Source organism: Pelobates fuscus, chromosome 13 (assembly GCF_036172605.1).
Source record: "Pelobates fuscus isolate aPelFus1 chromosome 13, aPelFus1.pri, whole genome shotgun sequence".
In the NCBI taxonomy this organism is placed as follows: Eukaryota; Metazoa; Chordata; class Amphibia; order Anura; family Pelobatidae; genus Pelobates; species Pelobates fuscus.
In genome coordinates, this window is record NC_086329.1 from 84,087,667 (window position 1) to 84,114,289 (window position 26,623).

At 41.3% G+C, this 26,623-nt stretch overlaps 2 protein-coding genes across 2 annotated transcripts in view; both read left to right on the forward strand.

Annotated features, from left to right (window-relative positions):
• The window catches only part of RUSC1 (RUN and SH3 domain containing 1), a 308,029-nt gene that overhangs the window by 157,397 nt on the left and 124,009 nt on the right, over positions 1-26,623 (forward strand). The window lies entirely within an intron of this gene.
• The window catches only part of HCN3 (hyperpolarization activated cyclic nucleotide gated potassium channel 3), a 57,093-nt gene that overhangs the window by 25,902 nt on the left and 4,568 nt on the right, over positions 1-26,623 (forward strand). The window contains exons 2-7 of the mRNA XM_063439391.1: positions 5,587-6,016; positions 6,503-6,664; positions 22,576-22,794; positions 24,990-25,136; positions 25,266-25,506; positions 25,901-26,065. Of these exons, the coding sequence (XP_063295461.1) occupies positions 5,587-6,016; positions 6,503-6,664; positions 22,576-22,794; positions 24,990-25,136; positions 25,266-25,506; positions 25,901-26,065 (1,364 nt within the window). The remainder of the gene's footprint in view (positions 1-5,586; positions 6,017-6,502; positions 6,665-22,575; positions 22,795-24,989; positions 25,137-25,265; positions 25,507-25,900; positions 26,066-26,623) is intronic.

A 26,623-nucleotide genomic window follows, 5' to 3' on the forward strand; every position in this document is an offset into this window, starting at 1 on the left:
TTCTTTCTGATCAACAGCAAAAACAGATGTGAGAAAGACTGAACTTGAGAGACGCGTGTCTTTTTTCGGCCTGCATAACTGTGTAAACAAGGCTTAATTTTCACGAATCCCTGATATATACATTTCATGACCTATGTCTTACATTAAAATGCTCTTGACTATGTGTCCAGTAGCCATTTGTTGTATTGTCGTATTGTGAGGCCAGCAAAAGTTTCACCAATAGCAAACAATATTACTATGAAAGTAGTAAAATGTATACTTTCTCCTCCTACTCCTAGAAAACTTGGCAAATCTAGTAGCACAGTAAAGGGTTAACTCTAGCTATATAACCCGGGATCCTCAAAGGAGGGCTCTTTGCCCAAACTAAGGCTTTCTTTCCAAACTAGGCCAAAGGTTTATGACACTATTTAGGGAACGTGAGCCCACACGAGAGGTTACTGTGGAGCAAGACGGGTGTATATCACTCAAGATTTATTAGTCAGAAAAGACGTCATTTGCATTTAACAGTTGTTGTTTTTTTGACACGGTTTTCTTTTTTTGCTGACTAACACAATACCCACCACCGTATGTGTTGCTGTACGTCTCCCTCCTCCTGCCAGCTTTTCCCTCACACAGTCTCTGCCTGTGTCTCTTCGTCCTTTATTTCACTTTTCTCCAAAGTCTAACCATGTTTGTTTCAATTTCTACCCCTGTGGGAGGGAAAGAGTAAAGGACAGATGACGTGCGATATTCACTAACGTGATCAAGTCCACCATTTTTTTCCCTGATGTTTGTGTTTTTATGTGTCTTTTCCAAGTTGACCAGGGTGTGTGTGATGCCCTTATCAATTTCAGATCTGTATTAGTAGAATTGTCAGGTTTGAATCACAAGTCCTGGGACAGAAATGGTTAATGGACAGATCAGTTTGGAGATATTAATAACCCCTTCAACCAGGCAGGGGGATAGGAGATGTATTTAGATGCCCTCCTACCACCTGCGGCGGCTGCACGCTGAGCTGTAGATGTAATTATGCGGAGATGTGGGATTGAAATTCATGGTGTCACCACAAGATACCCTGGACTAATTTCCTAACTGATTCCTGATTAAGACGATCCAATCTATTCAAAGCAGTGTGTCAGTTACTTATCTAAGGTGGCCTGGGGACACTTTGTAACACTGAGCAGCACCCACAAAGGGATAAGGGATTGGTAGAATATACATCCAAATCTGGCTGTGATACTCTAAGAAAGAGCTAATGGCTAACAGGGTAAATACAGATGGCAAATAAACTAATATCAACATGGGGCTTGTGTTGAGCACTTGGTCCAAAATACAAAACAACAGTAGAATTGTTGCATATGCAATAGTTATTATAAAACGAAAAATAATAAATGGCACAGGATACCTACAATGCAGACAAAGCAATGAAAAAAAATATTATTGCATCCTCTGTCCCAGTGAGCAATAATTGTATTCAAAAAGAGACAGCTGACGGCATTCCACTCATGGTGGTCAATATGGTGTCTTGAGAACCAGCTCTTTGTTATAAAATTGTCGCTTGCAAATCTGCCTAAATAAAAGATGTGTTCCAAAAACGAAGGTGTGTTAGAACATTCATCACATGATAATCTAGGTTGGAAAAAAAAAAGTCCATCAAGTTCAATGTTTATGCTGTTGATACAAAACACAGCACAAAGGGGGGCGGAGCCAACTCACCCTAATATTTTGCCTCAATCTTGAGAATCCAGCCTGATCCTACCGCTCCAAACATATACCCCGACTCGGGAACCCGCACTGCACTGATAGATGCCCTTGTTTATGAAAAAGACGGCACCAAAGAGGAAACGCAAGCCCGGGGCCTACTCCACGCTCGCACCACTTACCTTGGAGGTGCTCCTCGGCGGAATCTACCAGGGAACTACGAGCACCCCTGCCACTGGACCCCTCTCCAACCCCGGGGCCCACATGCCAGCCATGGGGCGACGCTCCCAGAAAGCTGGTATACAGACAGAAGGAAGAGACATTGGGGCCATGCTCCAACGGCCTGCCAGGCCCAAACTGACCCCAGAGGAAACCCAGCCAACCAATAACCAAATCACTCATCCTGATCAAGCAGAGAGGAATGACCTCTGCACCATGATACCAGCATCCCCGGAGGGATCGCCACCAGCGACGAAACACGACCTGCAAATACTTTTACAGGTCTTCCATAAAATCCTGTCGAAGGAACTAGCAGGACTTAAAGCGGATTTACAAACCACAAAAGACCGGGCACAAGCTACGGAGGCTGAAGTGACCAAAGTCATAACCAACCTAACAACGGTACAAGACTCGGTACAACAGCTCCAAAAATCCCACCATAACATGGCCCTACACCTGAATGCCCTCGAGAATAGCCACAGATGCAACAACATAAAAATACGAGGCATTCCGACAAGTGTCACCACAGAGGAACTGCCACATTACACAAGACGGCTTTAGCAACTATTCTACCTCCAGCAGCGACAAGAAAATTGGTGATACATGGAATATATCAGATTGCAGGTCCCCAAAGAGCCACTTCACAAACAGCTCGAGATGTCATATTACGCTGTGTGTCTTCTTCAGATCAGGGTCTAATAATGGCGGCGCTGCGGGGCAGGACCCCACTGACGTTTGAGGACTCCAGCCACACCTTTTATCAGGACCTAACGAGGGCCACACTACAGTGGCGCCGTTCACTTCATCCTGTGACCCAACAACTACGGGCCGCTAACATACAGTACAGATGGGGAGCGCCGGGCTCACTACTAACGACCCACAATGGGACTACCCACACACTCACATTGCTCGAGGAAGCCCCGTCATTCTTTGCAAAGCTAAGGCTGAAAAACGCTGATGCACAAACCTCTGAGGGACTGGAAGAACTGGAGGAAAGCGCTCTCCCGGCTCCAGGCACCGGCCAGACACCCTGCATGAGCACCTGAACACAGCAGGAGGAACAACTTCACGGGACATTGCATAGTGACTATAAGTTACTGACCTCATTAGATAATACCTATACTATGCCTGCATGGTTTTAAATGTTTACAAGTTAAATACCCGAGTGCAGAATATGTTTAACCTGAGCGATAGGGTTTCCTACCTGACCCCTCTGACGAACTGGGACCCCCTTTAAGGGCGCCCGGGCCCAATAAAGACACCACCCACCAATCAACACATAAGTAACTGCGAGATAACAACCCCCAAGGTTAGGGGTAAAAAGCTTGATAATAAACAAATGTCGTTATGCAGCACACAGGGATGAGAGAGCAGTCAGTGGGACAGCGAAAACACCCCCAACCCTCATGTCTTACAAACGTAGACAACAACACCCTCACTGGCGACACTCCTATCCCGGGATCTAGCATGTTATTGTCCCTTAAAAACAAGGGCCTGAGCCAACAACGCACTGTACTTACACTCAACACCATCCTAGCCACCTTCTTGATCTCAGACCCACAAGCCTACGCTTAGATCTCTTTCCTGAGTACTGACATGTCCTGTTTAACCTGACAGACACAGATCAAATCTCTGACATGCCCTATCTGTAACGGACCGTTTTGCTCAACAGAGGTTAAACACCATTTAGGCGATAATCCCCTTCCAGATAGACAAGCAGCTACTGCAATCACCAATCTCCTGAACTGCAAACTGCACAAAGTCACCAACTCCCGAATAGGAAACACACGAACACAGGAAGCACCGAACAGGAAAACCATGCAAAAGGGTTACACTCCTGGCAGTCAGCATACAATCCAATTCCCCCAATAACGAGACGACACTTCGTTTTGAGGGTTAAGCAGAATCTGCCTGTACTGGCACATACAGTCTCTTTTATTCCCAATCCACAAACACAGTACAGCCCACAGGGTTTTACAGAACAACCAATCAATCCGTACAATACACACAGACACTCCCACACAAAATCCTCCCCTCTGCCTGTGATATGATTACTGAACACAATGGGTAATCTCACTATCACAGGCAGAGGAATACAGTTTTTACACAATATTCATAACTTTGAAAGTATGCATCACATTCACATAAAACTTACATCCGAATCAGCATACTCCAAATACAAACATATGTCAAAATCATCCAAATTGGTCCATTAGTTCAAAAGATAGATCGAAGTCCTTTGTGACCAAATGAAGCATGGCTTTTCTGCCCAAAACCAGTTCCACAGAGTCTTCTATCCTGGAGATAATTGAGAAGTAATCCAATTATCTCCAAGGACAGAGGCAAAACTCCATTAAGCACATGGCAGTAAAAAGACAGTAAAATACAATAAAATACACAAGGTTACATTTATACATAAAATACAGACATTCTACCTATCCCCAGATAGCTTAGATCTGAGCGCACGTTATTACCGGATGGCGCTCAGATCACATACATACAGTTCAATCGCCATGGAGCCAAAGTCTTTCATACAGTCTTTCAGTATACGGCTGGGGTCCATGGCATAGCTATCTGGGGTAGCATGGCTTTAACAGTCCACAGAAAGGCACAAACCAGCCTTTCTGCAGGGAAAAAGAACAGGGGCCATAGTCTAAAGGGAACAGGCGAGCAACCAGGCTTCTCCAGTGCACAGTGGCGAGGTTGGTTTCGCCACACTATCAAATGCAGTAGATATCCAAAAAAGTGCTGTTTAAAAACTGTTATTTTTCTATGTCACACAAATGTATGCCTGTTCAAATACCTATTCCCGCTGTTGTGGTAGGATAGGTACAATTGTACCACTTTTGCACGATTAAATAAAGATTAAAAAGAAAAAGACAGCACAAAAAGGTAACTGTATATAGAGACACACTATACAGTGTGTATAAAGTGAAAGCACAAAAACCCAGTCGTAGCCATTTCCAATAATGCCACAAAAAGGGGGGGGGGGGGGGGGGAGAGAATCCCTTTTGACTCCATAATAGCAATTCGATTTCTCCTTGGATCAAAAACCTGTTCACATACATATCAATTGTATTTTTAAATATTCGGTTTATGCAGAAAAGCATTTTTTAAAATGTATCTATAGAATCTGATAACACAACCTCTTTAGGCAGACAATTCCACGTCTTTATTGTTCTTACGGTAAAGAACCCTTTCCTCTGCTGTAAGTGAAAATGCCTTACTTCCAGTCTCAATGGGTGATCTCTTGTCTGTTGTATATTCCTGTTAATAAACAGGTTAGCACATCGCCAATTTATACTAACGCTGTGTTTATTTGTTAAGTCATGGAAAATGGGACACATTAAACTCATATTTATTTGCAGGATGTGCTGTTCTTACTTTCTCATATTTCAATGCTCATTTTAGTTCATGTATCCATGCACTCATGCCCCACCAAAGCAAAAATAGGCCAGAATACTAATTTTCAATGACATATTGCACGTTATTTCCATTAAATCTCTCCTTTCCCAAATGCCACATATTATCTGCAGTATTTCACACTGCTTCTCTATTGTGCCATTGTTCTAGTGAAAAATGTCTTCATATTATGACTCATGTTTCGCTAACATACACCATTTTTTGTGTCCATCTTTCTCTTAGATCTCTTAATAAACGTTTCACTCTCCATTTCTCTCACCACAGATTTTATTGGGACCTAATTATGCTTCTCCTCATGGTTGGAAATTTGATTATCCTTCCAGTGGGCATAACTTTCTTCAAGGATGAAAACACCCCTCCATGGATCGTGTTTAATGTCCTGTCAGACACATTCTTCTTGGCGGATCTAGTGCTAAATTTCCGAACTGGGATTGTGGTGGAAGATAACACAGAAATCATTCTGGATCCACAGACCATTAAGATGAAGTATTTGAAAACATGGTTTTTGGTGGACTTCGTGTCCTCCATCCCTGTGGACTACATCTTCCTTATTGTGGACTTGGAGACAAGGGTGGATTCTGAGGTGTACAAGACTGCTCGGGCCCTTCGGATTGTGAGATTCACCAAAATTCTTAGTCTTTTACGGCTTCTACGACTTTCTCGTCTCATCCGTTACATCCACCAGTGGGAAGAGGTAAGACTAGTTTGGCATACCATCGCTGAATGGAAATGAGAGTGCAATGTCAGAACTTGAGGCTTGTTTGTAAACTTCAATAACTAAACCTCCAACTGATGAATTATTAAGACAATGACAAGAGATGTGGTATAGATTGTAAATCCCAATTATACACTTTTCATTATTAGGACCATTGCTAAACCTTTAGATTTAAGAGTGGTTATGAAGTCTTCAACGTATAGGTCCTAGCAGTACATTTACTGCCAATCCCTCCCTCTTCACCCATTACTAAACACCCACTGGGTAATGCCATCTAATCCACTTCCATGTTCTTCAACTAGGCTTAAAATACAACCCACCACACCATCACAGTGTTTTCTTACTCATCATACATTTGGAATGATTGTGGACAAGGAGACTTCCCCTCGAGTCAATACAGTGTATTGACTCGGGTTGTTCCAGAGTCGTGTTCTGTTCACCCTACCCTCTTCTATCATTTACCAGATTTTCCACATGACCTATGACCTGGCGAGTGCCGTGGTACGGATCTTCAATCTCATTGGTATGATGCTTTTGCTTTGTCATTGGGATGGCTGTCTCCAGTTCCTCGTCCCCATGTTGCAGGACTTTCCTGAAGACTGCTGGGTCTCGATCAACCAGATGGCGGTGAGTAAATAACTGCCAACCCAATCTCTAAGTCAATGTTGAATATTGAGTGGAGCTACCACCAATCTGTAGGATGTTCTAATGCCTAGATATAAATGGATTTGTGTAATCTTAACTAAATATTATATTAGGAAGATATAGAAGTATGTGTATGTAACCTCATTGGGTTTCTCCATTTTCCAGTTTTGACTTAGTCATCTTGTGTATTATGGGTTCTTGTCCAAGGCAGCTCTCAATGTTTATTCCATTATGACCAAACACAATGTGTATCTGTATTACTTCTTGACACATACCACTATCTGGCAACTTATAATCACAAACCAGCCTCTGACTCATACATGTCAGCCATTCATGACTTTTCATTCACACCACACAATAACAACTGTTTTAAACCTATATGACCCTTTGATCCCACTTTGATCTTTGAGGGTTTTACCCCTGAGATAACTACTTTGTTGCATTTGTGATCTGGCTTTTATTTTCATTAGTTTTGCTCTTGGGTTTCTTGACAATTTATGATTTGTTGCCTGAACCATCCCTTGGCTTTTTATGCTTTAATTCCACTTCCCCCGATTTTACTTCGATCCTGTGTCAGACTAGTTAGGTTTGCCTTTGAGGTGCATGTGGTTACAGCCATTCTAAAACTACAATACTCCTTACCTTTTCCTTTACTCTGTGGACCACTTAATAGGGTTGCATCTCCTATATTCTACATATTGGAGTCCCTCAAATATTTAAAACCTAATCCGTCGGAATATGAAAAGAAGAAATAGAATAATATTTCTAGGCTCTTCCATTTCCTTTTCAAAAGTGAGAACTTTGAGATGCCTAAAATATCATGCAGAAATAAATATAGCACAATAAAAAAAAAAGTGTAAAGACACAAAATGTCACATGTAGTGTCATAGTGTTATTCACTAGACTCGGACGTACAGCAAATTCAACTCTGAATGGAAAAATTTAGGCAAATAAAATGGATCTCCAACTCGACCATAGTCACATATTTCATATATGATCCTCGATTCTGCCGTTCTAAAGGTAATTCGCTAAAATTCATAGTACAGCCCAGTGGTTCTTAAACCAGTCCCCAAGGCACCCCCTCCAGTCCAGGATTTATGGATTACCCGGTTGTGTCTAAGGTGTTTTATTTTTTATTTTTTCCTAAAAACATCTTAGACACAGCATGGTAATCCATAATGCCTGGACTGATAGGGATGCCTTGAAGACTGGTTTGGGAACCACTGGAAGAGCCAATAGCTCTGTCAATATCATTTAGTATTGTCCTACTACTCCTTTCATTATTATTATTATATTTATATAGCACCATCAGATTCCGTTGTGCTGTACAATGGGTCAACTACAAGAATCCGATGTGACATAAAGATGTAAATGGCATAACTACTAAATATATTAATACAGAGGACATTAAAAAAATAATGCTTATATTATAGAAAGGTTCTAAAGTAAATGTAAAGAAGGTTACCATAACAAACTGTGACCATGTACCAGGAGATCAATTCTTAGTCCAGTTATATTTGGGATTCCACTGCCTTTAATAATTATTAACATCCCCAGAAACATATGGATAAAGTAACATAAATACACGTGCACACCCACAGTGATTACAAGCTATTGCATTAGTATCATCACACAGACCCATTCGTTTAATTGCACCCTGAAATGTTCCCCTGTTACTAGTTAATTAGTTCTCGGCAAACGAGAGAAATTAATTGAAAGGGAGCCAAGAAAGAAAGAAAGACTTGGAATGATTTTCTGCGCAGAATTCTGATCTAAACACTTCTCGAAGACCGTATTCAGCCAGATGTCTCCCTATCTGCTCCCCCTCATTCCTGGCTCGGTCTCACTGTCCCTTGGAGACTTGCCAAAACACTTTGTACCAAGACAAGGCTCCGTTTACTGCTTACAAATCTTCAATAACACATGGCCTAGTCAGATCTACTAACTCCAAAATATGGCAATGTTATTGCCACTCGATCTGCCTTTGTTTGATCCACTGAAAGATAGCAGGCCGAATGGCTTGCCAAAGCTCGCTTAAATCATTGCGAATTTTGATTAATTGAGCTACAAAAAGTTTAGCAAAACTTCTTTTTCACAATTTACTCTAAATATACTTTAGAAGTAAAATGTAGCATTTCTGTAGCCTATGATGACGTATTTATTATGGAATGCTTTATATTAGGATTTATTTTTTAAAACTGTCTGCGCCCCCCATTTGTCTTCAAAAACTGTACTATGTCTAAACCATGTATTATAACCTACATTTGCTTGTGGAAGTGGATTATTAACGCCTAGTTGGCAAAGGAACTTTCTTACATAGCCATATTTGCAGGTATACACATTTATATTGTGTTTACATTACATGTTAACAGCAAAGATTGAACGCTATACAAAACTATCAGTTGAATAGGAAGAGCAGAGCATTCTGGGAAATATCTCCCCAGCTCATACAATAGGACAGGGTTAGGCAACCTTCGGCACTCCAGATGTGGACTACATCCCCCATAATGCTCTTACATCCATAATGCTGGCAAAGCATCATAGGAGGTGTAGTCCAAAACATCTGGAGTGCCGAAGGTTGAATATGCCTGCAATAGGAAGTGAAAGGGCCAGGGCCGTCTATAATATGAACAGTCCCTGGGCAAAGCATTTTCTTGGTCCCCTAGGCCCTGCCCCTCCCCCCCCCCCCAATTACGCCCAACCCCCAATCACACTGACAGACCTTCTGACACATACACACACACAGACAGATATATTAAAACATTCGCAGATACATACTGACACATACACTGACACACAAATATATACTTATATACATTCAGACATACTGACACACACATACAAACACACACAGACACATACACTGACAGATATACTGAAACACACACAGACACATAACCTGACAGATGTATTGACACACACACACAGGGATACTGACACACACAGGCATACTAACATACACACCGACAGGCATGCTGACACACACACACACACACAAACACGCACACACACACAGACATACTGACATACACACACACACACACACACAGACATACTGACATACACACACAGACATACTGACACACACACACAGAGATACTGACACACACACACAGAGATACTGACACACACACACAGACATACTGACACACACACACAGAGATACTGACACACACACACAGACATACTGACACACACACACAGAGATACTGACACACACACAGACATACTGACACACACACACAAACTGACACACACACACACAAACATACTGACACACACACAGACACTGACATACACACAAACATACTGACACACACACAAACACTGACATACACACACAGACATACTGACACACACAAACATACTGACACACACAAACATACTACTGACACACACACACACACACACACATTTAGCCACCCTCCAGGTTCTTATCTTTTCCTGAAGGGTGGTTTCCCTGGGGTCCAGTGGCAGGCTGAGGCACATGGGAGTTCTCCTCTGGAACTCCCCTCCTCCTGCCTTTCTCCTCCCGCGCGGCTATCATCTCGGGTGGGAGGCAGCTGCCCCGTTTGCCCCGCGATAAAGACGGCCCTGGAAAGGGCATGAAGTCATACAAATTTGGGGTAAAAATCTGGTTACCAGATGCACCATGTTTTCATGGACACATATAATGTATACATATTGATGGGCAGCACATGAAAAGGGCTGCCCTGAAGTATGTAGAATTCAGAAGGTGTATAATATTTAGTAATTAGGCAATGAAGAATCCTGCAGAATATGCATTATACATAGTGCAGGGCAACCGGTTTTTATAAGCATGACAAATTGATGTGTGTCCCTGAAAACAACATGGAATTGGTAATCCTAGTAAAAAACCCTGTTTTCACTCACCTTAATTCCAGTACCAAGGTCCATTCGCAATGGCTCCGTCAACAGCCACTAGACTAGAGGATGTCTTGACCCCCTGAAACTACAATGTTTTCACTTGCAGGGTAAAAGGGACACTCCAGACCCCTAAAAACACTTTGGCTTGCTGAAAAGCTTTATGTGTGAAGAGTGTGTCCTCTTTTTTATTTTGAAAAAATTGCAGATCTAAATACAAATTTACACTTTTATGAATTAACCGGATTACACTCCTTGACTTTCAAGCAAACAATTACATTCGGAAGTCTGTGATTGGACAGTCGCATAACGTCTGGGCGGGGTAAGAAGGGGAGGGCTTCTAAAGGCAGCAGACAAGAGATTTGCAGTTTTTGCAAGTTGTTTTTAAATAGAACTCAAATGAAAAAAATACATAACGAAATGTTACAAATCAAGTTTTCATTTGGGATATATATATATATTTATATATATATATATATATATATATATTGTATTTTGGGCAGTCAAGTGTTCCTTTTGGTTTAAGTCAACTGTTTTTTTTGTTTGTTTTTTAACTGCTTAACTTTTAACTCTTAAGTTCCACTATGTTTAAGGCCAAAGCAGACAATCTGGCAAAACAATCCAAGACACTGTGCTTCCAGTTTGATTATTTTGGCCTTAAGGTTTAAATTCACCTTGCACCAAGATTCTGCTGAGTTTATAATTTGATGGGGACCATCAGGGATTGATTTCACTGATATTTACCCACACTTATCCCAAACCCCAGCTCAGAATACAAATGTACAGTGACACTCTATAATGCGCTTTCTCTGGATTGGAAACTGACAGCAACAGAAAACATAATGATAAACCTGCAAATGACTTTTAACCCTTTATCTCCAGGGATGTAAGACGAAGAAATGATTGGGGAGCATTGGGATCTCATTAATAAGCACAGCTGAGTCTTATTAGATAACAGGCAGGATGACAGTATATGTCACTCAAACTCACACAGTGGCTGGTGTTAAAATAGGTACCAACGCAGTGGATCAACACAGAATTGTCTGCGTCTCTAGAAAAGATTGGGTTATAGCCAGGATCCTTTTAACTGTAATCTTTTAATAATTTGATTGATAATTTGATTATATATATATATTTGCAGGTGTGAAAAGGAAAGGTTTAATCACTGTGATGCAGGTGGCAATCTCTAGGGAAAGGGTAGGGCTACATGTTCAGATAGAAAATATTAATCTTGTGTGTCTCAACCATTCTCAAGTGTGATTGTCAGGAGGGGGAAAAAAAGTCTCTCTCATCACACGTTGGAGATGCACCACAGCTTATACCTATACACATATTACGTTTAGTAAATACCGTCCTGTAATGTGTGCTATGCAGAACTGCCCATTTCGTTAATTGATTTCCCTCCTTTAGCATAGGAAGACCACACAGAGGCGCATATTAACGCGGCAGAACTTTTCATGTGCATCCCATCAACATGAATATGTCATGTCAAGAGTGTGGATCACAACCTTCTACCACAGAACACTAAGGAGATTTAAGAAAGCCACACAGATATATTTGAGATATTTTTGGTGTAGGGAGGGTTCAGATTTTCGTTTTTTAATTTTTGAATATAAGCCATTTTTTCTTCAACAAAATAGATCGATCTTTACGTCACTTTTTCCTTCCAAAATGTGTTTAGTTTCCCTTCCCTTTTTTTCGCCACTCTAACATTGTTGGTCCTGTCTGCAAGTGAGATTTATTTAAATAATGGTGGAATTTAGGTAGAAGGGGAAAAAAATAAAAAATATATATTTTTTTGTAACAATTTAATGAATATGAACAGAGCACGGATCAACCAAAACATAAAAGCCACTTTTCAATATACTTTGATAATTCTCCCCCACTGTGTCTGTCCAATCAGAATGAGGCAGAGCTGAGACAAAATTTTCTGTGGACCATACAAAGGGCTTATCAATAACAAAGTAAAGCAGTGCAGCCCAATATGGCACAAACTGTCCACTAACCTTTAATTTGGACAACGCTACACGTGACAGACTCCCATGTGTTATGGGAAGTGTCTCGAAACTTCTACATTATGAGTGGGTAGGACATGCTCCAGCAGTATGCAGTATTCAAATGCTGCAGGAGGGGCATCAATTGACTAATCAACACAGTTCATTTGGGGCTCCTCCTTGACTAACAAATTGACTTTCTTCCTACTTCAGGTCAGCACTATTCATGTATTGCCCATCAACCTACAGAAATACCAAGTGCCAGATTATAGCTTTTTCACTAAAGTGAAAATTTTCTGGATTTTAAAGTGATTTTAAAATTTAAGGCAAAATTTGCGTAGCTGACTTGAAGTTCAGCTACTGTGGCCAAGGCTTTAAAAGTTCACTTTATTCCCAACACTTCTCACTTTAGTAAGGCTTCAATAAACATGAGGAGGATTTATCAAAGGGTTAAAGGGCCCCTTGGCCACACTGGTTTCCGTGGTGATTGCATCACTTTTACACATGGCATTTGATACAGTTCCACACAACAGATTAGCGTTCAAACTCAAAGAAATCGGTCTAGATGAAAATGCTTGTTCTTGGGTAGAACATTGGCTTAAAAACAGAGTACAACGAGTTGTCGTTAATGGTAAATTTTCAAGCTGGACAGAGGTGGCAAGTGGTGTCCCTCAGGGGTCTGTTCTGGGACCTTCCGTGTAAAGAATACACAAGCAACGTATACCCTTAATGGAAGCGAATTAGGGATAACAACACACGAAAAGGACTTGGGAATTGTTATAGACAACAAACTATGCAACAATGTGCAATGTCAATAAGCAGTGGCCAAGGCCAGTAAGGTATTGTCATGCATGAAAAAGGGCATTCATTCTCGGGACGAGAATATCATTTTGCCTCTTTATAAATCACTGGTAAGACCACATATTGATTATGCTGTGCAATTTTGGGCACCTGTTCTAAAAAATGATATTATGGCACTAGAAAAAGTTCAGAGGCGGGCTACAAAATTTATAAAAGGAATGGAACATATCAGCTATGAAGAAAGGTTAACAAATTTAAACCTATTTAGTTTAGAAAAACGTCGCCTGAGAGGGGATATGATAACATTATACAAATATATTCGGGGCCAATACAAACCATTGTGTGGAAATCTATTCACAAACCGGACTTTACATAGGACACGAGGTCATGCGTTTAGACTGGAAGAAAGAAGATTTAGTCTAAGGCAAAGGAAAGGTTTTTTTTACTGTAAGAACAATAAGTATGTGGAATTCTCTGCCTGAAGAAGTGATTTTATCAGAGTCCATACAGATGTTCAAACAGCTACTAGATGCATACTTGCAAAAACAGAATATTCAAGGATATAATCTTTCAATGTAGGGTAATAACTGCTTGATCCAAGGATAAATCTGACTGTCATTCTGGGGTCAAGAAGGATTTTTTTCCTAGCTTGTTGCAAAATTGTGCTTCAAACTGTTTTTTCTTTTGCCTTTTGCCTTCTTTTGGTTCAACAGCAAAAAAACAAATGTGAGGAAGGCTGAACTTGATGGAGGCTGAACTTTCAGCTATGTAACTATGTAACTGTGTAACATGGTTATTCACTTTCAAAGTGAATTTCAAATTTAAGGTCAAAATAGCCAATCCAGAAAAATTCTCCTATTCAGCTATGCTTTCAGTTCGATTACATTGGCCTCTAATTTGAAATCCACCTACAATTCCTTGAAATTCACACAGAATTCTACGTAACCCTTTGATAAATCTCCCTCTGTGCACCAGTCATCCCTTCTCTCAGCCTTCTCTCTTTTGCTTTGCAGCCAATTGTACCCTTCTACTCCTCGAGACCTTCAAGAAGTCACTCTAATTACCTACACTGTAATATTATTGTGCTTTAATGAACACAGCTCCATTACAAAGTCATCATTTCTGACATGCAGTAATGACGCAGACTCGTGTGACAGGATACTGTACGGCTAATGGATTATGTCAGTAATTTAAAGATAAATGGAGTAATTCTATGTAGACAAATCAGATCGATGCATATGCTACATATGGGAGACATCAGGACATGTTGCATGTAAGACATCACAGTACATAATAGTTTGTGTCACATACAGTACATAATTACACAAAATAAAAAAGTGACATTATACACTTGGACACATAGCAATGACGGAAAGTATATGTGATTTGCGTAAATTGTAAATATAGAAACATAGAATGTGACGGCAGATAAGAACCATTCAGCCCATCTAGTCTGCCCAATTTTTTAAACTACTTGCCTATCCAAGGCATGCTTAAACTCCTTTACTGTATTAACCTCTACCATTTCAGCTGGAAGGCTATTCCATGCATCCACTACCCTCTCAGTAAAGTAATACTTCCTGATATTTTTAACCCTTTGCCCCTCTAAATTAAGACTACATCCTCTAGTTGTGGTAGTTTTTCTTCTTTTAAATATTGAAGTATACGTGATTCAAACATTACCGGACACAGGACAGATACTGGTACGATTCATATTTCTAATAAAATGACTTGCTCTACACATGATCAACATAATTTCACATCTGTCTGCCAATTAACAGAATGCATTTTTCAGCTGCTCCGAGGTTCTTGCCATTTCATGTCACCTATAGGTACGGTAAACCCTTCTATGCAAGAGGCACGTGTGCTGAAGCACGTCTTCTGCATGCAATGTATGCTGGGTAATAATTAGCACTGCATATAGGATGCACAGGAACACGCCTAGCGCATGTTAAGTGTGTGGAGTGAACTGTATACAGGATTATTCAATTAAGTGAGAATTTCTGGTCATTCAAAGTGTATTGCCAGGGAATTTTACAATTTAAGGCCAAAGTAGCCGATGCCAACTTTTTTTTTTTACTTTGGCTAATTTAAGCCTTAAATTCTAAATTCATGACTATTCTCACTTTCCTGAAGAACTCTGGTATATTACAGAATTATATTTACCGCATGTAGGGTGTACAGGGGATATTGTATAGAGCAGGGTTGCCCAAAAGGTAGATCCTCAGATGTTGTAGAACTACAACTCCCATGATGCTTTGCATGTCTTTGGAATGCCTTTAGTATGACAAAGCATCACGGAAGCTGTAGCTTTAAAACATCTGGGGTTCTACCTTTTGGGCATGCTAGAGCTATGTGTATGAAGAGTTTAATGAGAACACACCTAGTGCATGTCATGTGTGCAGGGCTGTTAACTAAACTAGAAATATAAGCAAATAAATTCCACTTGGGAAAATTGAGAATAATATAGTCAATATATTCCAAGTTCAGCTAATAACTCAGAGAATGTGCACGGCTAGTTTTACAGAATGTACAGGGCACAGAAATACACCTACTGATACTGGGTGAAGGGCACACAGTATCCTGCATGTACAGAATGAGGGTAACGGATACTGGGTGAAGGGCACACAGTATCCTGCATGTACAGAATGAGGGGTAACTGATACTGGGTGAAGGGCACACAGTATCCTGCATGTACAGAATGGGGGTAACTGATACTGGGTGAAGGGCACACAGTATCCTGCATGTACAGAATGGGGGTAACTGATACTGGGTGAAGAGCACACAGTATCCTGCATGTACAGAATGGGGGTAACTGATACTGGGTGAAGGGCACACAGTATACTGCATGTACAGAATGAGGGTAACTGATACTGGGTAAAAGGCGCATAGTATACTGCATGTACAGAATGAGGGGTAACTGATACTGGGTGAAGGGCACACAGTATACTGCATGTACAGAATGGGGGTAACTGATACTGGGTGAATGGCGCACAGTATACTGCATGTACAGAATGGGGGTAACTGATACTGGGTGAATGGTGCATAGTATACTGCATGTACAGAATGAGGGTAACTGATACTGGGTGAAGGGCACACAGTATACTGCATGTACAGAATGGGGTAACTGATACTGGGTGAATGGCGCACAGTATACTGCATGTACAGAATGGGGTAACTGATACTGGGTGAATGGCGCACAGTATACTGCATGTACAGAATGGGGGTAACTGATAGTGGGTGAAGGGAGCATAGTATCCTGCATGTACAGAATGGGGGTAACTGATAGTGGGTGAAGGGAGCATAGTATACTGGATGTAGTGTGGTTTTATTGCACATAGGGCAATATTTATCAACTCAAAACAGGTATAAATGCTATTTAGGTACAATCTACTAGTTTCCATGGTGATTGCTCCTTATTTAACACAGTATTCCACAATATTGTGCATCGATAAATCTCCAACACTGAACACTGAAGTGACCCTGAGGACATTAAGTCCAAAGGGCACAATTAAGTTCCCTAGGTTTGCAAATTAATACAGAATAAAATCACATCTCATTAAAGAACATAAGTGTCAAAAAAATAAAAATGAAATGATCACACCACATCTAAATCCTTAAGGAGAGCTAATAAGCTCAGCAGACCTGATGGAGAGGAGGGATAGCGGGCTATAGGAGGCTCCGGAAATGGCAAATAGCGAATATAAGGTAGAGATTCATGTACAATGCCCCTTGCCAATATGTAAAAGGAATGAAAATATGTATCTTGTTTAGTCAAACCGGTCTACAATATTAGATACATAAAGCATCAGAAAACTAGACTGTGTGGCGATTTGTTACCAATCCACAAGGTCTATCTAATAGTATAATACGGCTCTTGTTAGAATATTGAAACAGTAACTCTCGCAGTAAATTATATCAGAAGTGCTGGATAGATGCAACAAGAGGCTTAAAGTGTAAACAGGTACTCCTTCACCTTACTGAGCTTATACAAGACTTCAGGGTTTCTGTATAGAGGAATGGTACAAGGTTAAGCTAAGTAGAAAGAAATACAAACAGCTCACTGGTCCTACGTTTGTCTGCTACCCCATAGATCACCAGCTGTGTATATATACCATGCTAACCGCTAAATATCCATAGCCAGAAGTCACTCAATGAATTCTGCCTGCTAAAAATGCCCTAAAGGAATCCCCGTCACAGAGAGTAGTCCGTATAGATACGCTTGATAAATCCTTAAACCATAACAAATCAAGTGCCAAACTAAAAAGTGCAGTGGTTTAAAATAAAAATAAAAAATCATGAAGCCTGCCTGACGCGCATTTCGGCGCTACTGAAGCGCCTTTGCCTTAGACACTGTCTACAATGGGGATTCCTGTAGGGCGTTTATAGCAGGCAGAATTCATACAGCGCTACGGAATCTGATGGCGCTATATAAATAATAAAATAATAATAATAATAATAATTGAGTGACTTCTGGCTATGGCTATTTAGCGTTTAGCATGGTATATATACACAGCTGGTGATCTATAAGGTAGCAGACAAACGTAGGACCAGTGAGCTGTTTGTATTTCTTTCTACTTAGCTTAACCTTGTACCATTCCTCTATACAGAAACCCTGAAGTCTTGTATAAGCTCAGTAAGGTGAAGGAGTATCAGTTTACACTTTAAGCCTCTTGTTGCATCTATCCAGCACTTCTGATATAATTTACTGCGAGAGTTACTGTTTCAATATTCTAACAAGAGCCGTATTATACTATTTGATAGACCTTGTGGATTGGTAACAAATCGCTACACAGTCTAGTTTTCTGATGCTTTATGTATCTAATATTGTAGACCGGTTTGACTAAACAAGATACATATTTTCATTCCTATTACATATTGGCAAGGGGCATTGTACATGAATCTCTACCTTATATTCGCTATTTGCCATTTCCTGAGCCTCCTATAGCCCGCTATCCCTCCTCTCCATCAGGTCTGCTGAGCTTATTAGCTCTCCTTAAGGATTTAGATGTGGTGTGATCATTTCATTTTTATTTTTTGACACTTATATCTCTTTAATAAGATGTGATTTTATTGTTCAGTTTTGAATTTAAAAGGGTTACCCCGTTATAAGTTCTCTTGACACACTAGATGTCCCTTCTATTTAGGGACATTGTTCTTTTGTTACAGATGAGTGTTACAGATTTTGTTGCTGCATGCAGAGGGCACAGAAACGTGCATGTCATGTGTGCTGAGAAAAATTAGCTGATTGAAGGGCGAGCAGGGTGGCATAATGATGAGCATAACGAGCTGCACGCAGAAGGGATATTTACTGCTGTAGATGAACTAAAAATCCCAGGAAGCTTTGCCAGCAGTAAAGGACACTATAGTTATCAGACCCACTACAGCTTAATGCATACCTCCCACCATTGGCTTCCCAAGAAGCCAGTGAAAGGACTTCTCCACTGGCTTCACCCACTGGGGGCAGACCAACCCATAAAGAGACAAGTCCATCTGCATTACTGGCAGGTAAGCCTGGCATGAATGCATATCAGGCTGCCTGCCAATCAAGCAGGGCAGTCCAATGAGAGCAGAGCGTTCAGAGACCACTGTTTTGGGGACAGTTTCCTGGTGTTGCCATAGGCAGGACACCAGGAGAGAAATAGGACTTTCAAGAAAAAAAATAAAAAAAATAAAAATTGAGATTGTCCCGCTGAATCGGGTATGTTAGGAGGCATGTTAATATAATGGTTCTAGGGCAGAGAGCCTGTCTGGGCACTGCACTAGATGGACTTCCTGGGTTTGCTCCTGCCAAGACATTTGGCATTCCTAATGCTTTAGTGTCTCTTTAAAACTGGCAATGGATCGTGGGAGATGTAGTTCTGTAACAGTTGTGTATTTACGCCGTTCTGGCGTTCAGAGTGCAGGGGCACAGCTGCTGAAACTATATATGTCCTGCCTTTTTAAACTGCAAGAGAGAGATGTATTTAATATGAAGCTATCGCTGCAGAACCTTGATTACATATTGATGGTTGGCATCGGGAGTAGGGTTGCCAGATCTTGCATGCTTTGCTGGATACGCTTATACATGTGGACAGCCAGCATCTAATGTTTTGCCCTGTACTACGTGGAATTCAGATGTTTCAGGAAGGAAATTAAATTATTAATCATGGTGGAATCAGAGAGGAGATACCTTAAATAGTTCACCGACTTCCTTTATGCAACATGGCAGCTACACAATACAGGGCAACACTTTTCCTGTTCTGCTTATCAGAAATGATGCGTGTCCTAGAAAACATGGTGGAAATGGCAACCCCTTGATATTTTGGGAGGTAAAGGTATGGCAGCTGTGTGTGAAGTGTACAACTAACGTGCCGCATGTAATTCCTGCTGTATGTAAGATCTTGTTAACCCCTTAAGGACCAAACTTCTGGAATAAAAGGGAATCATGACATGTCACACATGTCATGTGTCCTTAAGGGGTTAAAGGGACACTGCAGACACTATAACCATTTCATCTCACAGAATTGGTTGCAGTGCCTGGAGTCCTCTGGCACTGTCCCTCGATTTCAGATAAGTTTAACACTAAATTAGAGTACCTGGCCACATACAGCCTAATTCCTACTGGAGATATGGCTAAAGCAGAGATTACACACTTTCTTATTGCCATACCAATTTATACCAATAGGCGCTGTAATAGGTTGAAAGCCTGGACACTTACAGCCAATCACAGCCACCCATTTTTATTCGGGGTAATGCTTTCTCATTATCCCAAGAGAGGATGGGGCTGCTGGAGACTCTCATTTAGCGTTAAAACATTAAAAAACGCTTGTCGTCGAATGGAAGGATGGAGCCACAGGACTCCAGACACTATAACCACTTCAGTGATATTAAGCGGTTACAGCGCCAACAGTGTCCCTTTAATGTCATATAGAAAGAAGCTTAACTGATGCATGTTATAGGTACATTATCTCCATATTAGTTTGTAGGGACATATTCACTGAATGACTTTATGGCAAAGAATGTTAGGTAGCGTACCTGCTGTGCATTATGGATGCCAATGCATGTTTATAGCATAATAATGAAAAATAGGGGCATGCATGCTTTGGTAAGATTATCATAAGATGTATGTTTATTCTGTGCCTATTGTATTTATATGTCAATGTAGAGAAATATAATAGTATTGTCAGAGATATGCATGCATGTTCAAAAGGCCCCATACGTTTAATATTGTGTTTCTACATATTTGGGCTTTAAACAGCCATCGTGTAAGGTGAAATTCTCACTAAATGTCTGAATACTTTTCGGTAACAAATGGCCATATAAATTGCGAGGAGAGGAGACATTTGTGAATCTATTTTTTAGAGACATTTTCCAGTTCAGATATTTTTGGCTTAAAGGGACACTATAGTTACCAAAACAACTTAACAGCTTAATGAAGCAGTTTTGGTGTACAAATCATGTCCCTGCAGTATCGCTGCTCAATTCTCTGCTATTTATGAGTTAAATCACTTTGTTTATGAACCCTAGTCACACCTCCCTGCATGTGACTTGCACAGCCTTCCTAAACACTTCCTGTAAAGTTTATCCTTCCTTTATTGCAAGTTCTGTTTAATTAAGATTTTCTTATCCCCTGCTATGTTAATAGCTTGCTAGACTCTGCAAGAGCCTCCTGTATGGGATTAAAGTTCAATTTACAGATAAAGAGATACAATTGTTAATGGTAAATTACATCTGATTGAAAGTGAAACCAGTTTTATTTCATGCAGACTGTGTCAATCAGAGCCAGGGGATGTGTGGCAAGGGCTGCATAAACAGAAACGAAGTGATTTAACTCCTAAATGGCAGTGAATTGAGCAATGAAATCGGAAAGGCATGATCTATACACTAAATCTGCTTCATTAAGCTAACGTTGTTTAGGTGACTATTGTGTTCCTTTACATTTTGCAACATGTTGTGGACTCTATATTTACTCAAAGATTTGAGGATTTATTGAGTAAATGAGAAATGTTTCAGGATTTATTCTCTAACCTCAAAATTTTAGTGACTTGAAAAACAAATTGTAACATTTTGGCAAAAAGTGCAGATTTGGAAACATTCTTACTTTGATTGAGTTACAGTTTGGCTATTTTAAAGTTGTCTCTCCCAATTATTTACTCATGCCAATTGTTTGGGCACTATACATTATCTACAATCATTAACGCAATTCTACACTCTGTAGCTTCTTAAAGGAAGACTTTGCTCAGCATAACAACCTCATCTTAAAGAAGTTGGTATGGTGCCTGGAGACTCCAGGTGCTCTTACCGTAAAGGGTTAAACCATTCTTGTATAGTTTAACCCCAAAGCTTGCCTCCAACCCCTATCTCAAGGTCCCCCAGGCGGCATCCAACTTCTAAAATGGAGTTACAGGAAGTGCGGAGTGCAGACTGGTAGGGGCACCGCTGATTGACTAGAGCAGTCAGCTGATACTAAGTAGCTCCTAAATAAAAAAAAGAAAGTTACGATGGAGATTGTGTCTGAACGCAAACTTTGAGGTTAAACTGGTATGAGAGCGCTAGGGGGCCTTTTGGCACCATTACAACCTCATGTAGATGCCATTGTTATAGTGACCACAGTGTTCCTTTAAGAAGCTACACAGTGTAGAATTGTGGTAGTGATTGTAGTAAATGTACGGTGCCCGAACAATTGGGATGAGTAAATAATTGAGAGAGACAAACCTTTTAGGGTTTTACTTACTATAAAAGAAAATTGTGGACAATTGCAGATTTTAGCCCAAATTTGCCAAACTGTAGAAATTCCCCAACAGATTTATTTGCAATTCTGCTCTTCTGGCCTAAGCTTTGTTTTGAGCTGGTCATTTTTCCCCAACTCCTCATCTAGTGAATGAATATCTTATACCTGTGTCGTCTGTTTAACCCCTTTAAAGACGCAGCGTCAGAAGGAAAAGGCCTGCATGATGGGAAATTTCCGTTGTGTCCTTAAGGGGTTAAAATGGCTAAAGATACATTGTACATGGGGAAAAAACTTGGGAGCAAATGCAACTTTTTATTCTTATACAGCAACTTTTTGAGCATGGCACTATTTTCCCCCGTTTAGATTATTTGCAATTGCTCATGACTTCCCAACAATTCACTATTTACTAAAATAAGAACTGAAAATGAATTTGAAATTTGAATAACTTCGACTCAAACACCACAAATGTGAGCTAATATTTCAATCCTTTCCCTCGGCAGAATGAGTCCTGGGGGAAGCAGTATTCTCACGCCATATTCAAGGCCATGAGTCACATGCTCTGCATCGGGTATGGTCAGCAAGCTCCGGAGGGAATGACTGACGTGTGGCTCACCATGCTAAGCATGATTGTGGGGGCCACCTGTTACGCCATGTTTATTGGCCATGCCACTGCTCTCATTCAGTCACTGGACTCCTCCCGCCGGCAGTACCAGGAGAAGGTGGGCAACATCAATATCCAACTCATCTCAGGGTGGGGTGCAATAGTAAGATAGCACACTGGGGCTAGGTGTGAGGAGGGCCATGACCAGACTGGTAAAGAGATACGTGCCATACGGTTATATGTAGACAGAGAGAGGAGCCATGCTGCTATACATAGAGAGAGAGGAAACATGCGGCTATACATAGAGAGAGAGGAGCCATACTGCTATATGTGGAGAGAGAGAGGAGCCATGCTGCTATACATAGAGAGAGGGGAGCCATGCGGCTATACATAGAGAGAGGGGAGCCATGCGGCTATACATAGAGAGAGAGTAGCCATGCGGCTATACATAGAGAGAGGAGCCATACTGCTATATGTAGAAGGAAGGAGCCATGCAGCTATATGTAGAGAGAGAGGAGCCATACAGCTATATGTAGAGAGAGAGGAGCCATACTGCTATATGTAGAGAGAGAGGAGCCATAAAGCTATATGTAGAGAGAGATGAGCCATACGGCTATACATAGAGAGAGGAGCCATACTGCTATATGTAGAGAGGAGCCATAGTGGTATATGTAGAGAGAGAGGAGCCGTGCAGCTATATGTAGAGAGAAGGAGCCATGCAGCTATATGTAGAGAGAGAGGAGCCATGCGGCTATATGTAGAGAGAGAGGAGCCATGCGGCTATATGTAGAGAGAGAGGAGCCATGCGGCTATATGTAGAGAGAGAGGAGCCATGCGGCTATATGTAGAGAGAGAGGAGCCATACGGCTATATGTAGAGAGAGAGGAGCCATACGGCTATATGTAGAGAGAGAGGTGCCATACAGCTATATGTAGAGAGAGAGAGGAGCCATATTGCTATATGTAGAGAGAGAGGAGCCATGCGGCTATATGTAGAGAGAGAGGAGCCATACGGCTATATGTAGAGAGAGAGGTGCCATACAGCTATATGTAGAGAGAGAGAGGAGCCATATTGCTATATGTAGAGAGAGAGGAGCTATGCGGCTATACATAGAGAGAGGAGCCATACTGCTATATGTAGAGAGGAGCCATAGTGGTATATGTAGAGAGAGAGGAGCCGTTCAGCTATATGTAGAGAGAAGGAGCCATGCAGCTATATGTAGAGAGAGAGGAGCCATGCGGCTATATGTAGAGAGAGAGGAGCCATGCGGCTATATGTAGAGAGAGAGGAGCCATGCGGCTATATGTAGAGAGAGAGGAGCCATGCGGCTATATGTAGAGAGAGAGGAGCCATGCGGCTATATGTAGAGAGAGAGGAGCCATACGGCTATATGTAGAGAGAGAGGTGCCATACAGCTATATGTAGAGAGAGAGAGGAGCCATATTGCTATATGTAGAGAGAGAGAGGAGCCATATTGCTATATGTAGAGAGAGAGGAGCTATGCGGCTATACGTAGAGAGAGAGGAGCCATACTGCTATATGTAGAAGGAAGGAGCCATGCAGCTATATGTAGAGAGAGAGGAACCATACTGCTATATGTAGAGAGAGAGGAGCCATATTATTATACAAAGAGAGAGAGGAGCCATGCGGCTATATGTAGAGAGAGAGGAGCCATACAGCTATATGTAGAGAGAAGGAGCCATACGGCTATATGTAGAGAGAGGAGCCATACGGCTATATGTAGAGAGAGGAGCCATACAGCTATATGTAGAGAGAGTAGCCATGCGGCTATATGTAGAGAGAGGAGCCATACTGCAATATGTAGAGAGAGAGGAGCCATACTGCTATAAGTAGAGAGAGAGGAGCCATACTGCTATATGTAGAGAGAGAGGAACCATACGGCTATATGTAGAGAGAGGAGCCATACGGCTATATGTAGGGAGAGAGGAAAATGCCAGTACTGAATTAAGGAAGTGAGCAATACTGGGAGAAGTAAATGAGGTAAGGCCAATACCTGGTTTGGCAGAGAAAGAGGGGGCCCATGCCGAGTCAAAATGGCCATGCCAGGCCTGATAGGTGTGAAATCATGGCACCCCCGATAAATGGGAAGTGTCTTGCATGTCCTAGTAAAAGGTGATGTGTTATGGTGGGATATGTAGAAAGAGAAAGGGCCGAGCTGGGAGTGGGAGTGAGACAGGTGGCCACGTAGAGGTCCATGCTGGAAGGACTCATCCAGGCATGACTGTTACATACATGTGCATGTAGTTTTAGACAAGAGTGCAGACTGATACCCATTTTCTTTGTGTTGCTTAGTATAAACAAGTGGAGCAATACATGTCCTTCCACAAACTACCTCCAGACACGAGGCAAAGAATTCATGAATATTATGAGCATCGCTACCAAGGAAAGATGTTTGACGAAGAGAATATTCTTGGAGAGCTTAGCGAACCCTTGAAAGAGGTTAGTGATTCTTTACTGTTCCCAGAGACATGTGCATGGAAGTCCCCAAAAGACCCCTGTACATGCTGCTCTTCTCTCTTCGACCATCTCACCAGGTTTGTTAATGTCTGACATTTCTTCTGACTGCAGGAGATCGTCAACTTCAACTGCCGCAACCTTGTTGCCAACATGCCACTCTTTGCCAACGCTGACCCCAATTTTGTAACGGCCATGTTAACAAAGCTTCGATTCGAAGTGTTCCAGCCAGGAGACTATATCATACGCGAGGGTACCGTGGGCAAAAAGATGTACTTCATTCAGCATGGCATTGTGAGCATCCTGACCAGAGGCAGCAAAGAGACCAAGCTCTCCGATGGCTCCTATTTTGGAGGTGAGATGACAATGGAATCCAAATCTTAGGTGACAATGCAGGCTTTTCTAAAATAAAATAAAATTAATAAAAACACAAAGTCTTGGTATTTATCTGTGCATATCAATATTGCTCTGTATAGACTATGCACATACATCAGGTGTGTGCACGCCCTTGGCTACACAGAAGCATCTTCTAGACTGCACGGTTACATATACATCAACATGTGCACTTCACCTACATCACTATGCCATTCTACACATATCAGGGGCTGCACAAATCACAACATCTAACATACATGGAAAGGCTCCCCAACCTTCCACATACAAGTTGCATGCTATGATGGTCCCACATCCATGCAGTTAAGCAGATTTATCATGTACTCTGTTTATATGTTGGGCTCTCTCTGTTTCAGAAATATGCTTGCTGACACGGGGTCGTCGTACGGCAAGTGTACGCGCAGACACCTACTGCCGCCTGTATTCCCTGTCTGTGGATAATTTTAATGAAGTCCTGGAAGAATATCCTATGATGAGACGGGCCTTTGAGACGGTGGCAATGGATCGTCTGGACAGAATCGGTGGGTACCCTACATTTCCTCTGTGCATCGATGCTTGTGGTCTAGAACTCATAATAAACAAACAGGAAATGGTATTATGGATGATTTGTTCACACAGCATGGGCACATGGTTTGAATAAGTACCTTTTCACTGCATATAGTTCTTAAAAGGATACTCTGTGCACCATGTCTCTGGAGTTGTTATGGTGTTTGCGATTAAGCGGTTTAATAATGGTTTAACCCCCTAAGGGAAGACAACCCGCATAGTACTCTCAATGGAGCCCACCTTCTTGGAGCACTCAAGACCTGCATCCCTATAAGATTATCTAGCCAATCTAGGTTTCAGTGGTCAAATTATCCTCAAAATTAAAAATTGTTTACATATTTTTAAAAAAAGACACAAATGCAGGTCCCTGCCGGATCCACATGTTGAAACATGCATATTAGCAGGGACCCCCTGATTAACTGCACATTTTTACTCAGTGATGTAAAAAAACAAAAAAAACAAAACATGTATTGAAATAAAAAGATTTGTCATGCTTCAGCGATTATAGGTCTCAGAAGGAAGAAGTCGCAGTG